This window comes from Marmota monax, unplaced genomic scaffold (assembly GCF_021218885.2).
Source record: "Marmota monax isolate L192 unplaced genomic scaffold, Marmota_monax_Labrador192_F-V1.1 WCK01_AAM20220418_F8-fsc00043, whole genome shotgun sequence".
NCBI classification, from domain to species: Eukaryota; Metazoa; Chordata; class Mammalia; order Rodentia; family Sciuridae; genus Marmota; species Marmota monax.
In genome coordinates, this window is record NW_026691982.1 from 10246207 (window position 1) to 10272262 (window position 26056).

The 26056-nt window shown below is 33.6% G+C and overlaps 1 protein-coding gene across 4 annotated transcripts in view; it reads right to left on the reverse strand.

Moving 5' to 3' along the window:
- The window catches only part of Xpo4 (exportin 4), a 120455-nt gene that overhangs the window by 74983 nt on the left and 19416 nt on the right, over positions 1-26056 (reverse strand). For 2 of the 4 annotated variants that reach the window (XM_058580647.1, XM_046447724.2), the window contains exons 2-4: positions 12980-13085; positions 7495-7636; positions 2456-2594 (exon numbers count right to left, since the gene is read on the reverse strand). In XM_058580647.1, coding sequence (XP_058436630.1) covers positions 2456-2594; positions 7495-7636; positions 12980-13085 — 387 coding nt within the window. Of the gene's footprint in view, positions 1-2455; positions 2595-7494; positions 7637-7742; positions 7914-12979; positions 13086-26056 lie in introns of those variants that run through there. The other 2 variants (XM_046447733.2, XM_046447741.2) reach the window with 2 other exon arrangements.

Here is a 26056-nt window from a genome sequence, read left to right on the forward strand (position 1 = left end):
CAGCGTCACTGGTAAAGTTCCTCAAATTTAAATTCAGTCCATTGCAATAAGCTAGACTCTTAACTACAGGACTGTCAAAATGAAACAAGATGTGTTAAGCAAAATCTAAAATATGAGAAGTAACTTGATTCAGAGCATTCAGGGCTAGTATGCAGTAGGACTTTCTGTTTTAAACCTTTTCCCTGCCCATAGTAGCTAGCACTTTTCCTCTAAGCCCTCTGTGACAGCCAGCATTGGATTGCACACATGCCATTAAATTTGGAAGCAAACTACTATCAAAATCTGCACAAATAACAAGACTGTCATTATGCAACTACTGAGGTATCCTTAAAGCATCAACCTTCAAGAGTTAAGTTCTCCTTCAGAAATGAAGAACACATCTACCAATAAAAGCGATCTTTGAGACTATAGAGAATAATGTTAAGTAAAAAAGTATCTTCTCAATAATTTTCATCTCAAAACTTGTAAATGGACTCTTATCACAGGATCATTTTCAAGAAATTTCCACTACATAAAATCAAAATGCTTTATAAAATGTGGTGATTAAAAAATGTACGTTTTTCTAGTTTAATAAACAATTAGATTAATTTAAAAATTAGATTTCACAATACTAAGATATTCACAATATTAAGGTAAAAGGGCATAAAATTAAATCCTTGGATTATCAATATCTCTAGAACTGCCCTGTTCAATATGGTTGCCACTAGCTACATATGGTTACTTGAATTAATTAAAATTAAATAAATTTAAAAATTCAGTTCCTTGTCACACATTCCAAGTGTTCAAAAGCTACATATCACTAGTGTACCTACATAATGAAAAGAACAGATATAGTTCCAGACACAGTGGTGCATGTCTGTAATCCCAGTGGCTCAGGAGGCTGAGGCAGGAGGATTGCGAGTTCAAAACCAGCCTCAGCAAAAGCAAGGCACTAAGCAACTCGGTGAGAACCCGTCTCTAAATAAAGTACAAAATAGTGGCTCAGTGGTTGAGTGGCTCTGAGTTTAATACCCAGTACCAAAAAAAAAAAAAAAAAAAAAGAACAGATATAGAACATTTCTACCAACCAATAAAATTCTACTGAACAGCACTACTTAAAGAAATCTGCCACAAAAATGGCATAACACACAAATGCACACAATAAAAATCACAACAAATATTCTGTACCTTTGATTCTGGTAATAATTTAATGTTATAAATAATTACAAAAATCTCCTGAAGTGTACATTTTAAATAAATGCAGTAATGAATGCAAATTATTCCTCAATAAAATTGATAAGGGAAAAAAATAAACACTTGATCACTGGTGAATTCCAACGGGGAGGAAAGAAACTTAGGGCGTGTTTAGTAAGTGAGTTCCATAGTTCTAACAAGCTTGCTTATAGATTCCTTCAGTCTAAACCCTAGCAGATGTCCAGAGCAGTGAGATAAGTACACAGTCATGTATGGTAAAAGGCCAGACGTAAAAGTGAAAAGTAAAGGACAATGCACACAACCCTCCTAAAATGTACAACTACGTCTTAATCTCAAAGTATCAAGTATATCATTAAAATCATACACTTGGGGTGGGGGTATAGCATGCACAAGGCCCTGAGTTCAATCCCCAGCACCATGAAAAAAATAAAAAAATAAAAACCTCAGCCCTTTACTGAGAGGCCACTGAAGATGCAAAGGAATTCCAAAAGAATTGTATGATGTATGGGCTCACATAGATCTCTCTCAAATGATTCAAGAAAAAACTGTGGAAAGCAAAAGGAAAAAAAAATAATAATAATAATAACTACTCAAAAATATTTAAAGATTTAATTCTTGAGAATCAGAATGAACAGGTATTGCCAATATAATTTATGGGTGAGTTAAGTATTAGAAACAGTTATCATATGAGTTAAGTATCTGCAGCTCAATCCCAGGCAACTATTAATGATTTTTGTTTTGCCAAATGTCAGTTTATATTTAATTCAAACAGTTCTATAATAAACAGTAGTTGTCCAAGGTTTATTTAAAAATGGGAAAAAATATCAGACACAAAGGCACAGACCTATAATTCCAGCTAATCAGGAGTCTGGGGGAGGAGAACCCCAAGTTCAAGGTCAGTTTGGGCAACTCAGACTTTATCTCAAAAAAAGAATTTTTAATGGGCTATGGATGTTAAGAGCACAACAGAAATGACTAAGAATATTATAATATATTAATTTAAGATATTTTACAACCAATTAAAATGATGATTATGAATATTATGGCAATATATAAAAACAATCAAATGCAAAAGCAAAATACACTACATGTAAATTATATATACACATTAAAAAACAAAGAAAACTTGAACAGTGAAAATTTCTTGATTTATTAGCACACTTTTTCTTTTATGTAGAAATCCATACTACTATTGGTATAATGCTAGCTGTGAAGTAAAAATAAAAAATTTAATACTTATACATACAAATTGCATACTCACCACAGTGGGATTGCCACTACTTATCAACTGGCTGACTTCATGAAAAATGCTTTTGCAGTCAATTGATTTATCTAATGATCCTCGTTTTACAATTACTGCTACGGCTAATAGAATCTGTTCCCGAACATACTTCTGGAGGCTATAAAACATAAAAATCATAATGAAAACATTTAACTAAATTTAAAATAAAAATATTCTCAAGCTTCTCACTAGGCCTGAAACTAATAATAATACCCTTTATATCTGAGACCAGGATACCCTCCCTACAGATTCCAAAGCCAGAAAACCTATGTTCAAGTCCAAATTGCATAATTTATTGTCTGTCTGACCCTGGGCAAAACAGTACCTCTGTCTTCTCTTCTGTACAATGAGGGTAAAATTAACAGAATTATTATAAGGATTAAATGTCCCTCGGATTGTGCCTAGTATCAAGCACTTTAGGCAGTGTTCAATATAGGTTAAATGAGTTCCCTGGTAAATATTTGGGGAAAGGGGATTACTAATATTAAGAAAAATTATGATCTAATATCCATCTCCAATCAGTAGCATACTCATAAATCCCATCACCATCCACATGAAAAGGCAGAATTCTAGCTATCCAAAGTATAATATTATGGAAACATACATATTCTAAAACAAACTTAAAGTTTCCCATCTAGGTTCTGCTCCTCTGTATGATGGCAAAAATACCTACCTCTAGTCGAAGCATTTTACAAAACCCATTTGGTAACAAGGGCACTGAGATTTAAAACACCTTTTCTCGACTTTTTCTTAAAGGTAAGGCTCATAAAACATGAATTTATATACAACAGCCCTTGGGTTACAAGCAGCTCTGGGGCCCATCCTGATTTTCCTACAGCAGGCTCAATTTACCTACTGTCCACATAATTATTAACAATGCTTACTTTCACTCTCAGAGCTGTCCCAGTTTAGACATAAGTTATATGGTTATCCATTTGGAAGGCCTTTCATGGCCAGGTGCCTGCTCCTCTTTCCAACCTCACTCCTTCCACATACACTCAAAACTGCAGACCTACTGAACTTTTTTCAGTTCCTAGGTCCATGCTCTTACACAGTTCTACTCCCTCTGCTAAGACTGTGATTTCACTTTGTCCAGGAAGTTACTACTAAGGGCTCCCAAGGCACCCCCACATAACATGATACATCTGTTAATACTGTTTAACTCATCTCCCAGATCAACCACCATTCTAAGAATACTATTATAAGCAAGACACATTGCCTGCCATATAATAGGTATTTATTCAACATTTATACAATGAATAAATATGTCTACCTAGGTCAAGCCTGAAGTGAAAAATATTGAAAATATTAGATTTGAATGATTCATCCTTCATTCAGTAGGCAAATAAGTGCTTAAGTACAAAAATGTTTGTTGACCAAAGAGAATTTTATACATATATATTTTTTGGGGGGGAGGGGGGCAAAATACTTTCATAATACACATATAAAAATTTAAAAATATACATAAAGCCAGGCATGGTGATACATACCTGTAATCCCAGCAACTCATGAGGCTAAGGCAGAAGGACTACAAGTTCAAAGCCAGTCCAGACAATGTAGTGAGACCCTGTCTCACAATAAAAAATAAAAAGGGCTGTGGATGTGGGCCTTTTACCTAATGGTAGAGCACCCCTGGGTTCATCCCTAGTACCATCACTAAATAAACAAACAAATGAAGTTGAAAACTACTACTAAAAACATACATAAAAGCTAGTTTTATAAATATCCATCAACAAGAATTAGAAACCATTAAAAAATAAATAATAGCATTGAGTTCTTATGATATGCAAGGCTTTACATACACTTCACAAAAATTAACACATTTAATCCTTATGACAATCTGGGGTTAAGTACTACTGTTCACTCATTTAATTATCCTAAAATGAATGCACAAAAAATTAGTCAAGTAATTTGCAGGGGTTTCAGCGTGGCAGAAGTCAGGTACAAGTCCCTATCTCAACTACTATGCTATCTATACCCGCCTCTCTAAAGAGGGGGTTGGGGGGAGGGCGCTGGACTGTGGAATGTGGGATGTGGCCCAGTGCTAAGCACTTGTTGAGCATGCCCAAGGCCATGAGTTCAATCTTCAGCACTGAAGGGATCTCCTATGGAAAAGCACTATGTATCTCACGCCATATAAATTTTACCATAGGAGAGGAAAAAATAGAAAAGAAAAAATTATGAGCAAGAAATGTAAAGTACACAACTATACTAGACAAAGGTATACTAGTCAATACAATACAACCTGTAGTGTTCTACCTATGTAGCAAGCCAAAAATTTTTGGTTTGACTCACATTTTAGGGCATTCTATAAGATTAAAATGCCTGTGACATGAAAGATGAAAAGGGCAGAATAATTCTAGATTTAAAGAGACATAACTAAATACAATGTATAATCTATGGTTAAATTCTGGATTTTTAAAAATAACTATATGTAAAGCACACTTTAATAGATCTGAAGGAAGAGATAGACTGCAATATTTTTTAAAATAACCTAAAAGAGGAAAAGGGATATAAATAAAAATCAGACAAATGAACAACTCCAAATAAGAGTTAGAAATATATTAAATAATAAAAATATAAAAGTTATGTCAACAGTACTGAGATTATGCTCATGTAGTTAAGGATATGGTATTATGACGTGTGAGGCATACTCTCAAATGGCTCAGAGAAAATGTGATGAAATGTTAACTGAGCCACTACTAAGAAAAGGGTATATATGTGTTCAATGTACTATTAAGAAGTTTCATTTTAAATTGTTTCAAATAAATGTTTGGAGGAAAATTTATAAGTGAACTATTTTAATATGGAACCCTATAATCCATTCTAAAAAGTTTCAAATTATTATTTTGGATAATACAAGAAAGCACACACATAAACACCATGCAAATCTGTCACACACTGAAGTCTATCAAGTTGTACAGAGTTCTGAGTTCCCAGGCTGGGAGTTATGTTGTGTTAACAAACAGATCTAGCCAGAAGCTCCCATGTGATCCTGACTTCTTAGGAAAGGCTGCTTCACAGAGATGGCTACAGCAGCTAGAGCGCCAGAACTCAGTCTCATGTGATCTGGATCCTAACCACAAGACATGGCTACCAAGTCCCTGTTTCACGGTCAAAAACGAGAATATTCAGGTTTTACATCAATTCCCCAAGGTTACATAAATAGACTGCTTTTCAGAAAACACCTTAGGTCTAGGGGACAAAAGATTTTAAAAAAAACCAAAAAAACAACTTCCTACATATAAACTCATAAACATAGAAGCCTTGGCCTATTTTCTTTTCTTTTACTACGTAACTATAAATGTGCAAGCTTATCTCAACTTCTGTTCAATAGTATATATTATCAAAACTGATTTCAACATATTTTACTAGGGTAAAGAATATATCAAAATAAGTATCCTTCTCTGTAAAATTCAACAAAATATACATCATATCTCTAGGTGAACCTGTAATAGAAATTTTAATATGCCCTAGTTGTGGTGTATGCAAAAAAAGGAAATAAAATAATGCAACGAACACTTGCTGACACTGTCAAGACTTCTATTTACTTATACTTACCTCTAGTTACATACAGAAGGATCAAAGAAAAATCTTGTCAGATCTAACAAATATGGTCAAATGGCAACAATAAAAGGGCAAGCTAGTATCACACCCAAATGGCCTCACCAAATAAAAACCAACCAAACAAGCAAGCAAGGAGGAAGGAGAAAAGTTTAAAGCCAAGAGTAAGTCTCCCTTATTCTATCAAAATCAGAAAAATAGGCAATAGCTGCCCCCCCCCACACACACACACACAGCTCATCTATAGGTCAAATTGGTAACGCTAAAACCTAAGCAAACTCTGGCTCTTCACTCTTATGCATTTTTCTGTATGCAAAGAAATTAATATAAATGCTGAAGTCATATCAGTAACTATTACTAAATAAGATGAATTCAGAGACTGACAGTCAACAGTTGATAAGAACAAATGCATGACAATAATGTTCTGCATTTAAGTTTTTATGTATGTTTATCATCACCATTCCCAACTTCGTGCATTTCTGATTACATAATAAACTCTTCTCATTGACCATGGAAAGGTCAATGAGAAAGTATTTAACTGCACAGCGAACATATAATGTGCACTGCCTGTTCTTGAAAGAACACTTCGTGTTTGGGGAGACATTAAAAAATTAGTAAATCAAGTTCTCCCCAAAAGCTGAATAATTATTTTTCTCAAGAAATCATACAAACAATAAATACATAGTCTTATAAAATGTTTAAAGTACAGAAGAAAAATTCACTTTCACCTCATTTCTCAAAGGAAACTTAAAGAATGTGGTACTTTTTGTCATAACATTTTCTATGCATGTTTCTCTGTGTGTGTGTGTGTGTGTGTATAAAATATAAACCTAATACGGTAAGCTTAAGAAAAGGTATTATAATCTCAGCAGCTTAAGAAGCTAAGGCAGGAGGATCGCAAGTTCAAAGACAGCCTCAGCAAAAGCAAGGCACTAAGCAATTCAGTGAGACCCTGTATCTAAATAAAATACAAAATAGGGGTGGGGATGTGGCTCAGCGATCGAGTGCCTCTGAGTTCAATCCCGGGTATCCTTCTCCCCAAAAAGAAAGAAAAGGTATTATTAAATTCCAAAAACCCTACAATCATATGTGCATGAGGGGGTTTTTTGGTTAGTCTTTTTAAAATTTTTTAGACTTTTTACTGGTTTATATTAGTTATATACAACATTAGGATTCATTTTGACATGATTATAAAAGCATAGAATATAATTTGCTCTAATTCAGTCCCCAGTACTTTCCCTTACCCTCCCCTCTTCTCTCCCCATTTCCTTTCCTCTACTCTTCTGATCTTTCTATTTATTTAGTTTTTAAAATTAGTTTTTAAACTGTGAGTCCCATATAGAGTTTAATCACATACACCGATCATTAAAGGGAAAAAAAAAAAGCTCACTCTAAAAAGACAGATACATAAGTTTAACAAAAGTATTTTAGCAGTACTTCCTCCATGTACTTACTTAGGCCTTTGTAAGACATAGGTTAAAAGGAATGTTCGCAGTGACTCGATGCTACCTTTTTCCAAGAGAATCCACTCTCGGACAACTGCTTCCATTATGGCTGTGGCAGCTTGAAAAAGGACATAGTCCACTTTACTAGTTTCTGAGGAAAAAAATTGAAAACTTTCTTTAAACTGTAGTTCACATTACCTTGGGCATTTTGCATTTATTAATTTTAGAACTTTTCAGACAAGGAATAAGATGATTACCTGTTCATTTTTTAATCCAGTGACCTTGCTCTAGCACCACAAAGAGGTTAGTTCCTCTCAGAAGACACCTCAGGCAGGTGGCAGCTAATCACCGATCACAATTTTCACAAACTTTCCTCACCTCTCTTCAACTGTTACTTCCAAAGCATGAAGAACTAAAAAATAACACAGCTTTAAAAAAAATAAAAATAAAAAATATAAAGCAATCAGAAAATATACTAAGAGATTCTCACCCCGTGCAAAAACAAAACTTTGTATCTGAAAAATCTCTTATTAAATTGGTCCTTAAACATTACTATTTGTGATGAGCCATGCTGTTAAATTATTTTGGTTTTTAAGTAATTAAGCCTTTAGCAGGATGACCCATCTCCAATAGCAAGTTCAAAAATAAACACAAGCATGCTGATGTTATTTTTCTCAAAATATTAAAACAAAATGAGCCACATTTACACAAGGTGAGAAGTTCTCATGAATTTTCTGATTGCGCTACTGATCAAACTGAGTAAAATCCCAAGCTACTAGAAAGACCCAGCCTTAACTAGTGAGTTATATTTTCTATACTAAAAACTGAATTGGGGGGAAAAATAGAAAATTAACGTGTCTAATAAATATTTTATATTAATTTTCTATTTTTTCATCTCTTCACCAATGACTACTACAATCAGTTTCCAAACAGCATTATCAAAAGGGAGAAACAGTCAAAATGAAGTCAAGAAAAGGTAGAAGTTTTCTGAAGGTCTGAAAAATAACCATAATGTGAAATTCTTGAAAAGTCTATAATTAGACTCCAGATTATTTGCCAAGATCACTGGTCATGAGCATTTAAAAGCCATGAGAAATTAACTCTTTGAGTATAGAATGGCACCTTCAAGAATTTATCAGAAGAGCATGAAGACACAATCCAGGCACACTGTTTTCTCTCTTGTTCAAAAGCTCAGGTCATTTAAAAATCTTGTGAATAGTCTTGACACAATTAGCTATAAAAATAAGGGGGAAAAGTGTGGCCTACATAAATTCCTATCTATTGTACTACTGTATAGGAGGTCTAAACATAATAAAACTAGTAAGAAAAACCAATCTGGACCTTTTAAAAAACCTTTTATTATTCCATACTACATTAACATAAATTCTAATTGAGATAATTAGAATTCACAAAACTTTAAAACATTTAAAAATATAATAGTTAATAAAACAAAGCAGTAACTTTTAAAAGGTGTGATCCTATTATAAAAAGAAATGTTTAAAGTTCCAAGAAGGGTGGGGGGCGGGAATGAGGATTTTATTCAGAGAAGATTTAAAACAGAAACAAGCTACATTTAGGACATTTAAGGAGAAATATAGTACTGTCTCATAAAGTAATTCAAATAATCTCTCACTTATGACCCTCTTCTGAAAGAAATTGATGATTGTTTGCCTGTCTTTGTTTTCCTTGCATTTTTAAGGGCAAGGAAATAATTTAACATAGATTTTTTAACAAGGAGGTAAACTCTGTGGAACTCAGAATTTTAGAATTAGATCTCCACAGATCACCTAATACAATTCCTACATTTTATAGCTGAAGAAACTGATGCCAGAAGACTAAAGGGAGAAAATTTGAGGTCATAAGCCTAGCAAATGTTCCTAGCAATACTAATCCACCCCTAAATGCATATGCCACTGAAGACAAGATCAAATAAGCACCTTCTGATACTCATGAGCACTGAAACATACTTATTTTTAACTATTTATACTTATATCCTAGTCTTTTTGTGCCCTTTTGGTTGCTATTATAAAAGAATAATGACATTTCAAAGTTTTCAAGATACAACAAAGTTTCATAACTTTTTCTTAGCTATCTGTGCATGGTATTAAAAGAAGACTTCTAAATTACTACTCCTACAAGAAGCTGTTACTGAGAATGGAAAAATGTGGAAAAAAGAAAGCCAAATTCCAATTTAAAGTAAGAATTTTCCTAAATATTATCTTCTCATAAAAAAACATTATTAGCCTTCATAAGCTGTATTTATACACACTATAAAAAAATGTAAGAGAAACTAAAGGAACTTTAGAAGCCTACTGATAGGAGATAGAACACCTATGTCCATGAGGCTTATTTTTACTCCTTGGTAAAAAGATACATGAAATTGTAAGATTTTCATAAAGAACATAATTCATCTAGAATTTCTTCTTTAATTATTTTTAAGAAGATCTGTCACTGACTACTACACTGCCAAGATGATAAATTATTTGAGAACACTTTAGCAGGAATGCCTTCCCTTGTCTGCCACCACATAACTTTCTTTAATAATCATTATGAACATAAAATTCATTTTTATCTTATCAGCCATCTAACACTAGACCAAACCATGCAGACAAAAGTTCAAATGAAGTAAATATGAGAGGAAGAGCACTACATTCTTATCAAAAAAAGTTTTTAAGAGAATAAAAATAAGCCACTGATGCTCAACTACTACAACCTCTTCTCTGGCCTTAAAAGATTTCTATCCAAAACACAGAAAAAATAAGGATCAAAAAGTCTTCTTTTTTGACTTAATGGTATTTATGCCCACCAACCAATAATAAAGTCTCAGATGAAAGAAGACAAAATTAATAGCTTTACTGAAGAATTTTTCCAAATACAAAGAACTAATAAGTCTCACTGACTTTTTGTTAGTTTATTTCACTTTGTTTTGCCTAGTTCTGAGGTAAGAGGTGAATCAAACTCATTTCTCCCTCTGAAAAGGACAAAAGAATGCTACAAAGTTAACTCCAGAAAAGGTAAGCCAATCCCTCACAGTTCTTAGTTCTTTAACAAGAACAGAACTGATAGGTTTTTTGAGGAAATAACTGACCCTAAAAAATTTACTAATTCCAAAGCACCAAAGATTTCTGTGGTGAAGTAGGCTACAAGTACTCTTCTGACAAAATACACAAGCATGCAACATGCACACACACATAGGCCACACACATACACACAGAAAAGAGTAAAGAAAATAAAAACTAGAATGAAAACAAAAGAGAAAGAAATGAGGAAAAATAAGAACATATAAAACTCAAGTTAAAGAAGTTAGAAGGAAGAGCTTTAAGAGACCAGAAAAGGGAGACATCAAAGAGAAAATCTCCCCTTTATCAGAATATATTTCCCAGACATTCTATAAAAATGACATATAATCCCTAAATAAGAATGTGAAAATTCTGAATTGTGATTGACTGCCACTTGTATGAGAAGTCTTCTTAGAGGAATTTGCCCTTCTGTGCTGGTGGCAACTGAGTAAGGAGTTAAAAAAGGATTTTTTTTGTGAAGTTTAGATGTAAACATTAATGTAACACAGGGCTATGCAGTACATTAATGATTATGCTTGTCATACATGCACTCCACCTTTTAAATAGTTAATGTCTCAAAACCCATACTATATTAAAAGCACGGCCAGAACTAGCAATACTACTCTTTAGAAAATTTTATCAAGAAAACAATAATAATCCAAAACAAACTCAAATCATAAAAAAGCAATAATGGTTCATAAAATATATATACTCTAGGAAGGAAAGAGTGATATAAACAAATATGCTCTAATAAAATACTTATAACTAGATCAACTATTTCCAGCCAATCTAGAATGACAACTGCATTACAACAGAAAGTCAGATGGAACACTGATGGAATTCTAGTCAATGTAGGTAAGGCATAAGCCATAAAAACCAGACTAATTTTAGGTTAACAGTTTAATACAATAGTTTTCTAAATCTATTGATGATGAACAATTTCAAAGCAGTAAGGATGAGGTAAGCCTCCCTTAAATTCTTTATGCTAACGTTTTACTTCTTTTATTTTAATATTAAATTAAATATACTCCACAGGTAAAGAAATTTTCTTAGTAACACAAATCCATCAACGTATAAAAACTAATGACTTATAAGTAAATTAATTAAAATGGCCTCATTTAGAATTGAAAGAGTTGTTAAAACTGTTACTCTTAACAGTAAGAATTCCTGAATGATATAAGAGCCAGGTTGACCATTACTGTTAACTCCTTGCCAACAGAAAAGAGCATTTTATAAGCCAGTCATATTCTTAAAAAACTATCTTAAATGAGATAATGTGGATATGACATTGACCAAATTGTTCACAAAGTGTTTTTAAGTGTAATTACACCTGCATCTCACAACAACTTAAGATAGCCACATCCCTTAAGGCAAATGGTATCATTATTCCCACAATGCAAATGAAGAAGAGGCCTGGAGAGGCTGGCTTCCTAAAAGTGACAGTCGCAGCCAGATCTCACAGTTCCAACACCAGTACTCTTTCCATTACAACTTAATGCCTCTCATATACTCTTTTATATAAAGCATTTTAAACATGTAACCATAATTATGGCTTATTTCAATCTGGAAACCAGAGTATTGGTAACAGATAACCCCTATTAAAAGCACAAGAATAAAAAATCAGATGTTTTAGCTCCTAATGCTCAACTAACCAATTTTATGTTCATAGATGACTCAGAGCCTTAAACATATTATATAAAAAATGGCTCCAACTAAGAAAACAGTAAAAAATAATCAGCCTATAAAATAACAATAACCAGTGAAATCTCCCTTACTGTTATTGAAAAGCATCTAAGAAACAGATGGCAATGTCATATACAACTCTTAGAAAATGCCACCTTTGGACAAGAAAATTTTAATTCTTGTGATTTTTTTTTTAGAAGAGATCACTTCTGTACATGTAAGGTACTCATAAAACAAATCTCACAAAAGTAAAAAAACAGTGCTTTATTTTATGATATACAGTGATAACCTATCCAAAAGTATCTGATAACTGCTAAGCAAGTAGAGTTCAAATTAAATGGCTTTAAAAAAAAAAAAAAAAAACCCTATGGGAAAACAACTAGAAGAAAACAGAACTCTCTAAAAGCAATTTTAATTTTCAAACTAACACTGGGGAAGAGATATATTATAGTATATGTCTTGTAACAAATGATATGACACTTAAGAACAACTGAAACAACAGTTTTCCTCCCACCATTTACAGTTTTAAATTATTGAACACCATATCTAAGAGGGAAAAATCCAAAGTATAAATAAAGTTTCCTTTCTGGTTTCCCAGAATATCTTCAGAGCCACTGCAGTATGATAATTTTTAATAGAAAAGTATTAGCTAAAAGAATCTGCTTATTGTTAAAAGGAATTTAAAATAGTACATGTTCAGGACAGGAAAACCATATTTGATTATGTCAAAATATTTTAAAGTGAATACTTACCCAAAATATGCTTGCAAACTGCAAATGGTGATTTTGATTTTCTAAATGATAAGAATATGTGCTCTGCATGTTGGCGTTGTTCATTATTGACCATGGAAGGTGGTGCCTTGAGAATTAAAAACAAAAAGAGTAACTTAATAAGAAAGCTTTTACAACAACAATCCCACAAAAGAAAATGTTTTCACTGCTGAAAGAGCAACAAGGGAACAAATTTTCTCTTGACTCTTAAAGAAATTATAGTATAAAATAAAACTTCATGATAAAGATTTAAAATATAGTTTCAGGGAAAAATAAATTCCTGGCAAGGTTTGAATCAGAATTCTTCAAAGCTGCCTGCATTTTATAACATAGATGCCTAACATTAAAAGATTGGTGAATTATTATCAACTTTTATTCCAAAATATACCACTCAGTCTAACTTGACCCAGTTCAAATAAGGCCTAAATTCTTCAGAACTGGTGAAAATCCAAGTTACTAAAAAACAATTTCTAAAAGCAATTATTTATGATAAAAGATCAAATAATTCTATCTTAAATTTCTAAAATCACCACTAAACCAGGGAACAGTTAAAATTTGGAATTTATAGAACTGTTCTCTAAATAATAAATTTATCAGTCAAAAAAGCCAAGACTTCTATCTAACCAAAAATAACTTTTAAAGTCTGTTCACGTTTTTAAATTCCACTTTGGTTTAACAATCTTTCTTCTAAACCAATCTACCTAAAATATATAATCCCATTATATGGTTTGGTTATCTTTTGATCCTAAAATATCTGAAGAGAAGAGGAAGAGATTGCTTATACAGCCTACCAATCCCAGTTTGGGAATAATAAAGATTTATTCTTCTACCATCTACCCAAAATTGTTTCTGAAGCTAATGATTCAGGTAGATGATTAAAAAAAAAAACTTTTTATTCTTACTAACTTAACTACGTGAGAGGGTCATAATTTCAACCATATCAAAGAATCTGAAAGATGAAAAACATTTTTCAACCAAATTCATTAATCAAATTCATTAAAAATAATATCAATTTTGCAATATTAGTCACTCTAATTTCAGTCAAAATAATAATAATATAATAAATATATATACATATATATTTATAAAATATAATAAATATATAGGGGCTGGGGTTAATGCTCAGTGGTAGAGCGCCTGCCTAGCATGTGTGAGGCCCTGGGTTCGATCCTTAGCACCACATAAAAATAAATAAATAAAATAAAGGTATTGTGTCCAACTATAACTAAAAAATAAAATATTTTTTTAAAAATGTATAACCAAGAAAAATGAATTACTGTGATAATGACTTAAGTGAATTCCTATAGAAAGTCAATTCTGATTATTCCTAATGCTCTAGCACCCTCTACAGTTCTCTAGATAAAAATGAAAATAATTTTTCTTTTTATAATTATTTTTTATTTGTTTTCAGAAAAAAAGAAAATATTTCCATTAAAGACATCGTTTATTTATAATAAAATTCTTTATTACTAGTTTTTAAAAGGCTTTAGTAATAAAATATTATCAATAGTTTATATCCTGTAAGTATTTTTGTCCTTCCATCTGTAATTCTTTATTCCCAACATTTTCCCTAGTACAACAAGATGAGTTTATATTTTTACAAGGTATCTCATCATTGTTTGCTCACTTTACCCTGCATATATGACATATTAGTAAACATTACTACCCATGTTCTACTGCTATGTAGAACAAGTCAATTCTGGATTACCTAGGCAATTTCTGAATCATTCTCATTATTCTATGCAAATTAATATGCTTATTATTCTACAAATAAAAATTGTTTCTAAAGCAAATGATCAAAAAGACACCATGATATAGTCATATACATTTACTAAGAACTGGTGTGAATAAATTGTTTATACAGAATGCAATGAGGATTCTACAAATAATGAAGTGTAATCTAAAAGTTTATATTAACCACCTAGTTGAATACTATCACACAAACAATAAAATCATCAAATCAATATATTAAATGGCAAGATGACACTCCTAACACCAAAATTTCAAATTCCTTCTTGAAAGCAAGATGTGGTGGTGCACACCTATAGTACCAGCTACTCAGCTGGTTAAAACAAACGATTGCTTGAGCCCAGGAGTTGAAGCCAGTCTGGATAACATAGCAAGATCCTGTCTCAATAAATACACAAAAATTCCTTCTTGAAATTAACCTGGCTATGGTTTCCAAATACAAAGTCCCAAAAAACTTTAAAAAGAAAAAAAAAATGCAACTCTCAAAGATTCAAAAGATTGAAACTCAAAACCAAAAATACACATTTTTCCTTCAAATTTCCCCAGGTGGTACTGACCTGCACAACACACCTGTCAAACTTCTTAACCTTCAGAAACCTCAATCTCTTACTGGGCCTAAAAACTTATAAATTATATTTTATCATAGATATATGTATGTATAGGAAAGAACATAGTACACAGAGGATTTAGTATTATCCACAGTAGGCATCTACTGGTGGTCTTGGAATGCATCCCCTGTAAATAAGGGAGGGTACTACTGTGTAATTATTATGCTCATTTTACAGATGAGGAAACTGAGGCAAAGAAGGTGAACATAAAGTCACACTATTAGCAGGAAATTAAGCTAGAAATTAAATCCAGGAAGTATGAATGCAGGTTCCTAACTGTGAACAGAAATTATATTTAAAAGGATCAAATGTAATCACACTAGAGACCCTGCACCTAATAAAGGAAAAAGTAGGCCCAAATCTTCACCAAGTCAAATTAGGCCCTGACTTCCTTAACAAGACTCCTAAATGGCAAGAAATAAAATCAAGAATTAATAAACGGGATGGATTCAAACTAAAAAACTGCTTCTCAACAAAATAATCAATGAAGAGAAGAGAGAGCCTACGTTTTTGGAAGCAAATTTTTGCCACACGCATGTCAGATAGAGCACTAATCTCCAGGATATATAAAGAACTCAAAAAACTTAATACCAAAAATACAAACAACACAATCAATAAATGGGCTAAGGAGCTAAACAGATACTTCTCAGAAGAAGATATACAATCAATCAACAAATATATGAAAAAAATGTTCAACATCTCTAGTAATTAGAGAAATGCAAATCAAAACTAAGATTTCATCTCATGCCAGTAAGAATGGCAGTTATCAGGAATACAAACAACAATAAGTGTTGGTAAAGATGTGGGGGAAAAGGGACATTCATACATTGCTAGTGGAATTGCAAACTGGTGCAACCAATATGGAAAGCAATATGGTAATTCCTTAGAAAACTTGGAATGGAACCACCATTTGACCCAGCTATCCCACTCCACAGTCTATACCCAAAAGACTTGAGAATCAACATACTATGGTCACACAGCCACATTAAAGTTCATAGCAGCACAATTCACAATAACTAAACTGGAACCAATCTAGATGCCCTTCAGTAGATGAATGGGTAAAGAAACTGTGGTACATATACACAATGGAATATTACTCAGCATTAAGAGAATAAAATTATGGCATTTGCAGGTAAATGGATGGAGTCGGAAAATATCATACTAAGTGAAGTTAGCCAATCCCAAAAAACCAAAGGCAAAATTTTCTCTCTGATAAGTAGATGCTAATCCATAATGGGGGTGGGAGACATGGGAAAAATGGAGGAACTCTGATTGGGCAAAGGGGAGGGAGGGGAGGGGAGTGTGTATGGAGGCAGGAAAGATGGTGGAATGAGATGGACATTATTACTCTAGGTATATGTATGACTGCACATATGGTGCAACGCTATATCCTGTACAACCAAAGAAATGAAAAGTTGTGCTATAATTGCGTACAATGAATCAAAATGCATTCTGTTATCATATATACCCAATTAAAATAAATAAAAATTTTTTTAAAAGGATCAAATGTACACTAAAACTCATCCTTCTTAAGACCTGCAAGTAGAAAGGAAGCAAATCTTCCCTAAGTCTTCCTCCAGGACCCAATACAGACATTAGGGTGTTTTACATAGATTGTGACATTTCAGTAAAGAAATTAGAACAAAGGAGCCTTTTTGTAGTCCATTCATGTTCTACTGTGGCCACTAACAGCAAAAGCTTTTAAAGGGCTCATACTTCAGAATTGAAATGAAATAAATCAGAAGAGTTGGGAGCAATAGGTAGTGAAACAGCAGGAAAAGAAATAGTAGGTGACCAATCCCAGAATCCTCAGGAAACTAAAGACAGGGATGGGGGAGAAACTAGGTGTGCTTCTCAAGAGTCACAATAGCACAAAACCCAGAATGCATAAATCATAACTCAACTGACTGATGTCTACGGCTCCAACTGCACCGTGTCATTGATGTAGCCCAGTGCCTTCAGTTTACAAAATCTCCTAGAGAACACAACCAATGGCTCAGAGCTGAAAACATTCAAAGTGGAACTCCGGAGATTATTTACTGAAAAAAGGATTAATCTCATGTTTAATTATTTGCTTTTTTTGAAGTACTGGGGGTATGGAATGGAGGAAAAAAGAAAAACAAAATCTTTGGTTTCTATTCTAAAAAGTATATGAGCACTGATTATATGACTACCACTTTTCCAAAATCAAGGGATACAAAAGAAAGGAAAAAAGTCCCTGCCTTTTTGGAATTCTATTGGGGGGGGGGGGGGGGAGGTATTAGTCAACAATTACACAAATAATTAGGAGTCCATAAATTCTGCCTCTACTTATTCTGGCTTCCTCCCCACCCAGGCTGCTTAAGCCTTTCCTCAAAAAAGTCAGAAATCCCAATCATCAAATCCCACAAATATTATACTTTTTTTTCTTGAGAAGCAATGATTATAACTTTAGTAACAATGGCTACCATCTATTTACCAGAGTGCTAAATTCTTTACATATGTTATCACATTTAATCCCAACAACACCCCTGTAGGAATAATCTCCCCTCAAAAATATATAGAGAAACTGAGATTCAAAAATTCTTACATATCCAAGATCACAAAGTTAATAAGTATTTTACCAGATCTTAGTCTATGTAAACATTAAAGTCCATGCTCTGAACTTCCTTAATATTACTGCTGGGGACATGCAGTTCGGTAGACTAGTAGCTGTCAGGTATCTAGTAAAAAAACCAAAATAATAATTCTTTTTAATTTTATTCATATATATTAATTGCAGGGTTGCCAGGGATTGAACCCAGGGGGGCACTTAACCACTGAGCCAAATCTCCAGACCTTTTTTATACTTCATGAATGGTGTGACTCTCCTTTTGTACAAACCAGAGAAATGAAAAATTGTGCTCCATTTGTTTACTATGAATTGAAATGCATTCTGCTGTCATGTATAACAAATTAGAACAAATAAATTAATTTTTTAAAATAAATAAATGGTGCTAAAGAACTGGATATTTTTAAAGCAAAACATAAAATCATCTTTACTCAAATTGTACCTAGTAAAAAATACTATATGAATTTAAGATCTTAAAAAGAAAAGCAAAACTTCTAACAAAACATTAGAAAGAAAACAGGAGAGTATACTGTAAGCGTAGGGAAGGATTTCTTAAGCAATAAAAACTACAAATTCTTTTTAAAATTAATAAATTTGCCAGCCACAGTGGCACACGTCTGCAATCCCAGCAATCTGGGAAGCTGAGGCAGGAGAATCCCAAGTTTGGGGCCAGCCTCCGCAACTAAGCAAGGCCCTTAGCAAGACTGTGCCTCAAAATAAATAATAAAAAGGGCTGGGATGTGGCTCAGTGGTAAAACCTCTGGGCTCAATCCCCAGTACAAAAAAAAGAAAAGCTAATAAATATAATAATATATTCAACCTCACTAGTAAACATGAAAATGCAAAGTTAAAAAAGTACTATCATTTCTGACTGATGGTTAGACAAAAATTAAGTACAAAAACAAGTGTTTGGGAACTCTGATGTACCACGGACTATTATACACTGTTGATGACAAAACAGAACATTCATTGAAATTTAGGATCATCTGTTGGGTCTTGAACAACAGGTATGTACTAGTCCACTTCTAGGCATGTATTCCCTAGAGAACTTCTCCCCACACACATTAAAGTCACAAAGTTGTTCCTATAGCACTATAAAAGCAAGGAAGAAAAATAAACAATTCAAATTCCCATCAATAGAGAACACACCATAGTATAGTCATGCAGTGGTTTATAAGGCAGTTAAATGATTGAGCTAGAGTTATAGTTATCATTATGAGTAAACTCTGAAAATTATTCTGAATGGAAGAGGCAAATGACTATATATATATATATAATGTATCATTTACATTAAAAATTTTTAATTAACTTTTTTAATTTATATGACAGCGGAATGCATTACAATTCATATTATACATATAAGCATAATTTTTTATATCTCTGGTTGTATACAAAGTATATTCACACCAATTTGTGTCTTCATACACGTACTTTGGATAATAATGTCCGTCACATTCCACCATCATTTCTAACCACATGGCCCCCTCTCTTGCCCTCCAATCCCTCTCCCCTATCTAGAGTTTGTCTATTCCTCCCATGATCCGTCTCCCTACCCCATTATGAATCAGCCTCCTTGTATCAGAGAAAACATTCGGCATTTGGTTTTTTGGGATTGGCTAACTTCACTTAGCATTATCTTCTCTAACTCCATCCATTTACCTGCAAATGCCATGATTTTATTCTCTTTTATTGATGAGTAATATTCTGTTGTGTACGTATGCCATATTTTATTTTATCCATTCATCTACTGAAAGGCATCTAGGTTGGTTCCACAGTTTAGCTACTGTGAATTGTGCTACTATAAAGATTGATGTGTGGCTGTGAACCTGTAGTATGCCGTATTTAAGTCCTTTGGGTATAGACCGAGGAGAGGGATAGCTGGGTAAAATGGTGGTTTCATTCCCAATTTTCCAAGAAATCTCCATACTGCTTTCCATATTGGCTGCACCAATTTGCAGTCCCACCAGCAGTGTAGGAGTATACCTTTTTCCCCATATCCTCGCCAACAAGTATTGTTGTCTGTCTTCATAATAGCTGCCATTCTGACTGGAGTGAAAAGAAATCTTAAGAGTGGTTTTGATTTGCATTTCTCTAATTGCTAGAGATAATGAACATTTTTCCATGTATTTGTTGACTGATTATATATCCTCTTCTGAGAAATGTCTGTTCAGGTCCTTGGCCTATTTATTGATTGGGTTATTTGTTGTTTTGGTGTTTAACTTTTTGAGTTCTTTATATACCCTAGAGATTAGTGCTCTGATGTGTGAGGGGTAAAGATTTGCTCCCAAGATGTAGGCTCTCTATTCACCTCACAGATTGTTTCTTTTGCTGAGAAGAAACATTTTAGTTTGAGTCCATCCCATTTATTGATTCTTGATTTTAATTCTGTGCCAAAGGAGTCTTATTAAGGAAGTTGGGGCCTAATCCCACATGAATGAGATTAGGGCCTACTTTTTCTTCTATTAGACACAGGGTCTTTGGTTTTATTCCCAAATCCCTGATCCATTTTTGAGTTGAGTTTTGTGCATGGTGAGAAATAAGGATTTAATTTCATTTTGCTGCATATGGAGTTCCAGTTTTCCCAGCACCATTTGTTGAAGAGGCTATCTTTTCTCCAATACATGTTTTTGGCACCTTTGTCTAATATAAAATAATTGTAATTTTGTGGGTTAGTCTCTGTGTCCTCTATTCTTTTTTTTTTTTTTTTAGTATTTTTTTTTAAAGAGAGAGAGAGAATGAGAATTTTAATATTTATTTTTTAGTTTTCAGCAGACACAACATCTTTGTATGTGGTGCTGAGGATCGAATCCGGGCCGCATGCATGCCAGGCGACCGCGCTACCGCTTGAGCCACCTCCTCAGCCCTGTGTCCTCTATTCTATACCACTGGTCTACCAGTCTGTTTTGGTGCCAATACCATGCTGTTTTTGTTACTATTGCTCTATAGTATAGTTTAAGGTCTGGTATAGTGATGCCACCTACTTTACTCTTCCTGCTAAGGATTGCTTTAGCTATTCTGGGTCTCTTATTTTTCCAGATGAATTTCATGATTGCTTTTTCTATTTCTATAAAGAAAGTATTGGGATTTTGATTGGAATTGCATTAAATCTTTATAGTGCTTTGGAAGTATGGTCATTTTGATAATATTAACTTTGCCTATCCAAGGGCAAGGTAGATCTTTCCACCTTCTAAGGTCTTCTTTGACTTCTTTCTTTAGGATTCTATAATTTTCATTATATAGATCTTTCACCTCTTTTGTTAAGTTGATTCCTGTTGAGAGCCACAGCCGAAGGGGCCCCAGCAAACTTCCAGCTGATTGGCTCACCGTGGCCCCTGCAAACTTCCAGCTGCCAGCTGATTGGCTCCTCTGCGGTGATGCTCATTGGGCTGTTTCCCTGCCCTTTCAGACCACCAAGCTGCTCATGGGGGGACTCTTTTGGCTCCGCCCACACAACCCAGCCAATCGGCCTCAAGAGCAGGAGGAGTGGGGGGTTGAGAGGCTCGCCAGAAGCCGGTGGTGGCAGTCGGGCTCTGAGGGAATTCCTGAAGTGCTCTGTGGTGCAGCGTGTTCTAAAAATAAAGTTCGTTTCTGCTTGACAAGTGGCTGGTAAATTGTGCCCAGTCAGACTGCGGCAGATTCCCAAGTTTTGGGTTTTGTTTTTTTTTTGAGGCCATTGTAAATGGGATAGTTTCCTCATTTCCTCTTCAGAGGATTTGTCACTGATATAAAGAAATGCATTTGATTTATGGGTGTTGATTTTATATCCTGCTACTTTGCTGAATTCATTTATTAGTTCTAGAAATTTTCTGGTGGAACTTTTAGGATCTTCTAGGTATAGAATCATATCATCAGCAAACAGTGCCAATTTGAGTTATTCTTTTCCTATGTGTATCCCTTTGGTTTCTTTCATCTGTCTAATTGCTCTGGCCGGTGTTTCAAGGACTGTGTTAAATAGAATTGGGGAAAGAGGGTACCCCTGTCTTGTTCCAGTTTTTAGAGGAAATGCCTTCAATTTTTCTCCATTTAGAATGAAGATGGCCTGGGGCTTAGCATAGACAGCCTTTATGATGTTGAGATATGTTCCTGTTATCCCTAATTTTTCTAGTGTTTTGAACATAAGGGGTGCTGTACATTGAAATTTTTTAAGTAGTACATGATTTATCTTTGTTGGAAAGGGATAAAGACACAGAAAGAAAGGATAAGCAACTTTAAAACTGTAGTTACCTTTGTGGAAGAAGCACAGGCTGAAGAATAGCATCTAAAGAAACTCAAAGAGGGCTTCAAGTATATATGGGATATATGTTTAACAAAATGAACATATATTATTTACTAATCTGGTAGGTTGGCATATGAGTATGATTTATATGATTCTATGTGCTTTTCTGTTCATCTGAAACACTGCATTTCTTTAAATGAATGGACCTTTCATTCTCCACAGCACAGCTAACTAGGTACCTTAAATAACTTTTCTGCTGAAAAATCAAATAAAAATGATACATAATTAAGTATTAAATGTTTTTCTGAGCTTTCTGGAAATTAAGGAATTATAAGAAGCTTAAAAGCAGGATTTACAAAGATTCAGCACATACTCATTTGTGCCAATCCCTACTGACCTTGAGTTTCCTGTTTGACAACTGCCTAGGCTATAAAAGATAGGATAAAACCAGGGTCCACCTAAGGTGGGGATCTAACCAAACATCCCTCCACAAAAAACTGGGATCCTTAGCACAAGGTTAAACTATTTAACAAACAAAATTCCATTAGGAAGGAGGAAGTGAGAAAGGAAGATAGAAGGAGGAGAAAGGGGATTTGCCAGTCTGGATTTCCAATGACAGATGAAAAAGGGAAAATTACATCAAACAACAAATAATAATAAGTAAGCCCCAAAATAGAGCTCCTGCCCAATTATAATAGAACCTATATACTCCAAAACACTTGAACTCAGTTAAGTTTAAAGTAGTCCTGTGTTGGTCATATTCCTAGACACTTGGAAAAACACATCTTAATCCAGGTTTCAGAGTTTCCCAGAATTACTTCCAAGAGTTAATACAGTAGTGTCCCAGCTTATCCACAGTTCCACATTCCATGGTTTCACTCTCCCATAGTTTCAGTTACCAACAGTCAACTTCAGTCTGAAAATATTATGTAAAAATTGAAGAAAAAAATAATTCATAAGTACTACATACTTTTATTACATATATTATTATAACTGCTCTATTTTACTACTATTGTTGTTATTCTCTTATGACTAATTATAAATTAAACTTCATCTTAAGTCTGTGTATTCAGTATAGGAAAAAATCTAGCATATACAGTTCAATACTATCTGCAGTATGTCTTGAAACATATCCCCCATGAATAACAAAAGAGGGGGGACTACTATACATAAATTTTACAAAACACACAAGAATGTAAGCCACTATGAATTTGCAGAGCAACAAATTAAGAAATCAAGCCAATAAAACTCACAGATGTTGGAAATGTCAAACAGAATATATAGTACGTTTAAAAAGACAAATTAAAACTGTTAGAATCAGACTTCATCAAAATTAAAAACTACTGCATATCATATGACACTATTGAATAAAAAATCCAAGAAATGAGAGAAAATGTTTATAAATCATATATCTGATAAGAGATTAATACCTGAAATCTATAAAGGACTACAGAATAACAAAAACCAAATAACCTGATTAAAAGATAAGCAAAGGACCTGAATAAATAAGATACACAAATAGTTAATAACCACATCACTAATCTGGTGATTAGAGATGTAGTTATTAATTTCATATCATATTATTAATCATATCATATTTTCATCAGAAAAATGCAAATCAAAATAAGATACCAGTTCACCTCTATGAGGATGGTCACTATTAAACAGAAAATATGACATTATACATTATATACATGAATTAAATCATATGCTTTATGGAAATATGTACAATAATTATGTGTTAATTTAAAATTAAATTATGTATATATTAATTTTAAAAACAATAAGTTTGGGTGAGATATGGAAAAACTGGAACCCTGTGTAATACTTATGGGAAGATAAAATATTGTAGCAGCCACTGTGGAAGACAGTTTGGCAATTCTTCAAAAAATTCAACACAAAATTACCACATAATCCAGGAATTCTCCTTTGTGACACATATATTCAAAAAAACTAAAAGCAGAACTGTGATAGATTATTCAGAATGTTCACAGCAGCATTATTCACTATGAAAAGGTAGAAGCAACCAAATATGACCACTGATAAATGAATGGATAAACAAAAAGTGGTGTAGTTTTATAATGGAATGTTATTCAGCCTTTAAAAAGAATGAAAATTGTGACAGAAGCTACAACATGCACCTTGAAAACATGCTGAATTAAATAAGCCAGACACTGAAGAACAAATAATGAATGACCCCATATATGCTAAAATAAGTCATATTCATAAAAGAAAGTAAAATGGTGGTTATCAGGGGATAAGAGAAAGGAGGAAATGAGAAGTTAGTGTTAAATGGCAGGAAGTATTCCAAAATTGATGCGAAACACTAAAACTAATTTCAGAAAGACCAATGAGTTCCAAGCCAAATAAAGCCATATTACTAATATCATATTGAAACTGAAGAATTCAACAGAGAAAAACCTTAGCAGCCAAAGAACTATATTACCTTCAAAGTAGTAAGACTGAAACTGATTTCTTAAAGCAATAAGAAGTCTGAAGACAGAAAAGAATAACGTGCTTAGGGAACTAAGGGAAAATAACTATTAACTTAGAAATATGTATCTAGCTGGGCACGCTGGTGCATGCCTGTAATCCCAGCGGTTTGGGAGGCTGAGGCAGGAAGATCAAGAGTTCAAAGTCAGCCTCAGCAACTTAGTGAGGCACTTAGCAACTCAGTGAGACCCTATCTCTAAAATAAAATATAACAAACAGCTGGATATGTGCCTCAGTGGTTGAATGCCCCTGAGTTCAATCCTCGGTACAAAAAAAAAAAAAAAAAAGAAGAAATGTGTGTCTGGGGGGTAGATGTAGATATGGAAGACCATGGGTTCAATCCCCAGTACCACCAAAAAAAAAAAAAAAAAAAGAAAGAAAGAAAGAAAGGTATATCCAAAGAAGCAATTTTTCCCCCTAAGATTACTGTATTAAAGGCATGATCATGCAAATAAATATCACTTGAGCATACCACCCAAGCACTCTCCTTCAAGAAATTCTAAAGTTATCCCAGATACAAAGTCTTGAATGCAAAGGACTATGGAATAAAGAAATTGTTGCCAAGCACGGTGTTCCATGCCTATAATCCAAACAACTAGGAGGCTGAAGCAGGAGGATTACAATTTTAAAACCAGCCTTGACAACTTACAGAGGCCCCAAGCAACTTAGTGAGACCCTGTCTTAAAAGAAAAAAATAAAAAGGACTGGAATGTGGTAAAATGCACCTGGGTTCAATCCCCAGTACTGAAGAAGAAGAAATTGTTACCTATGTTGACTCAATCTAAACAAATACTGATTATATTTTTAAATTGGAATTTTAAAAAGATAAAACTTTAGATTAAGGTGTTTTAAAATTTTTAGTATGTTTAAAAAGACAAACTACAACTATAAGAAGCAGACTTCATAAAAAACTACTATATATCAAAGACACTATCAAAATAATAAAAAAATCCAAGTAATGAGAAAATGTTTAAAAATCATATATCTGATAAGAGATTAATACCTGAAATCTATAAAGGACTACAGAATAACAAAAGTCAAATAACCTGATTAAAAGATAAGCAAAGGACCTGAATAAAGAAGATACACAGATAGTCAATAACCACAGCACTTTTCTGGCTGAGAAAAAATATAAGATTAGGACTGGGATATAGCTCAGTGGTATAGCACTCACCTAGCATGTACAAGACCTGAGTTCCAGTCACAGCACACACACATTAAAATATATATAAAGTTCATCTGTATAATCTTTTTTTGGGAGGTGGGCGCAGTGCTGAGGGTCAAACCTGAGTGCTCTATTACTGAGCTACACAGCCAGCCCTAGACTCAAACAGTGTTGAGCATGTTAAAATGTCTACTGTAACCAGCAAAAGAATAAAATTAAAAATTAGTAACACTGTTCA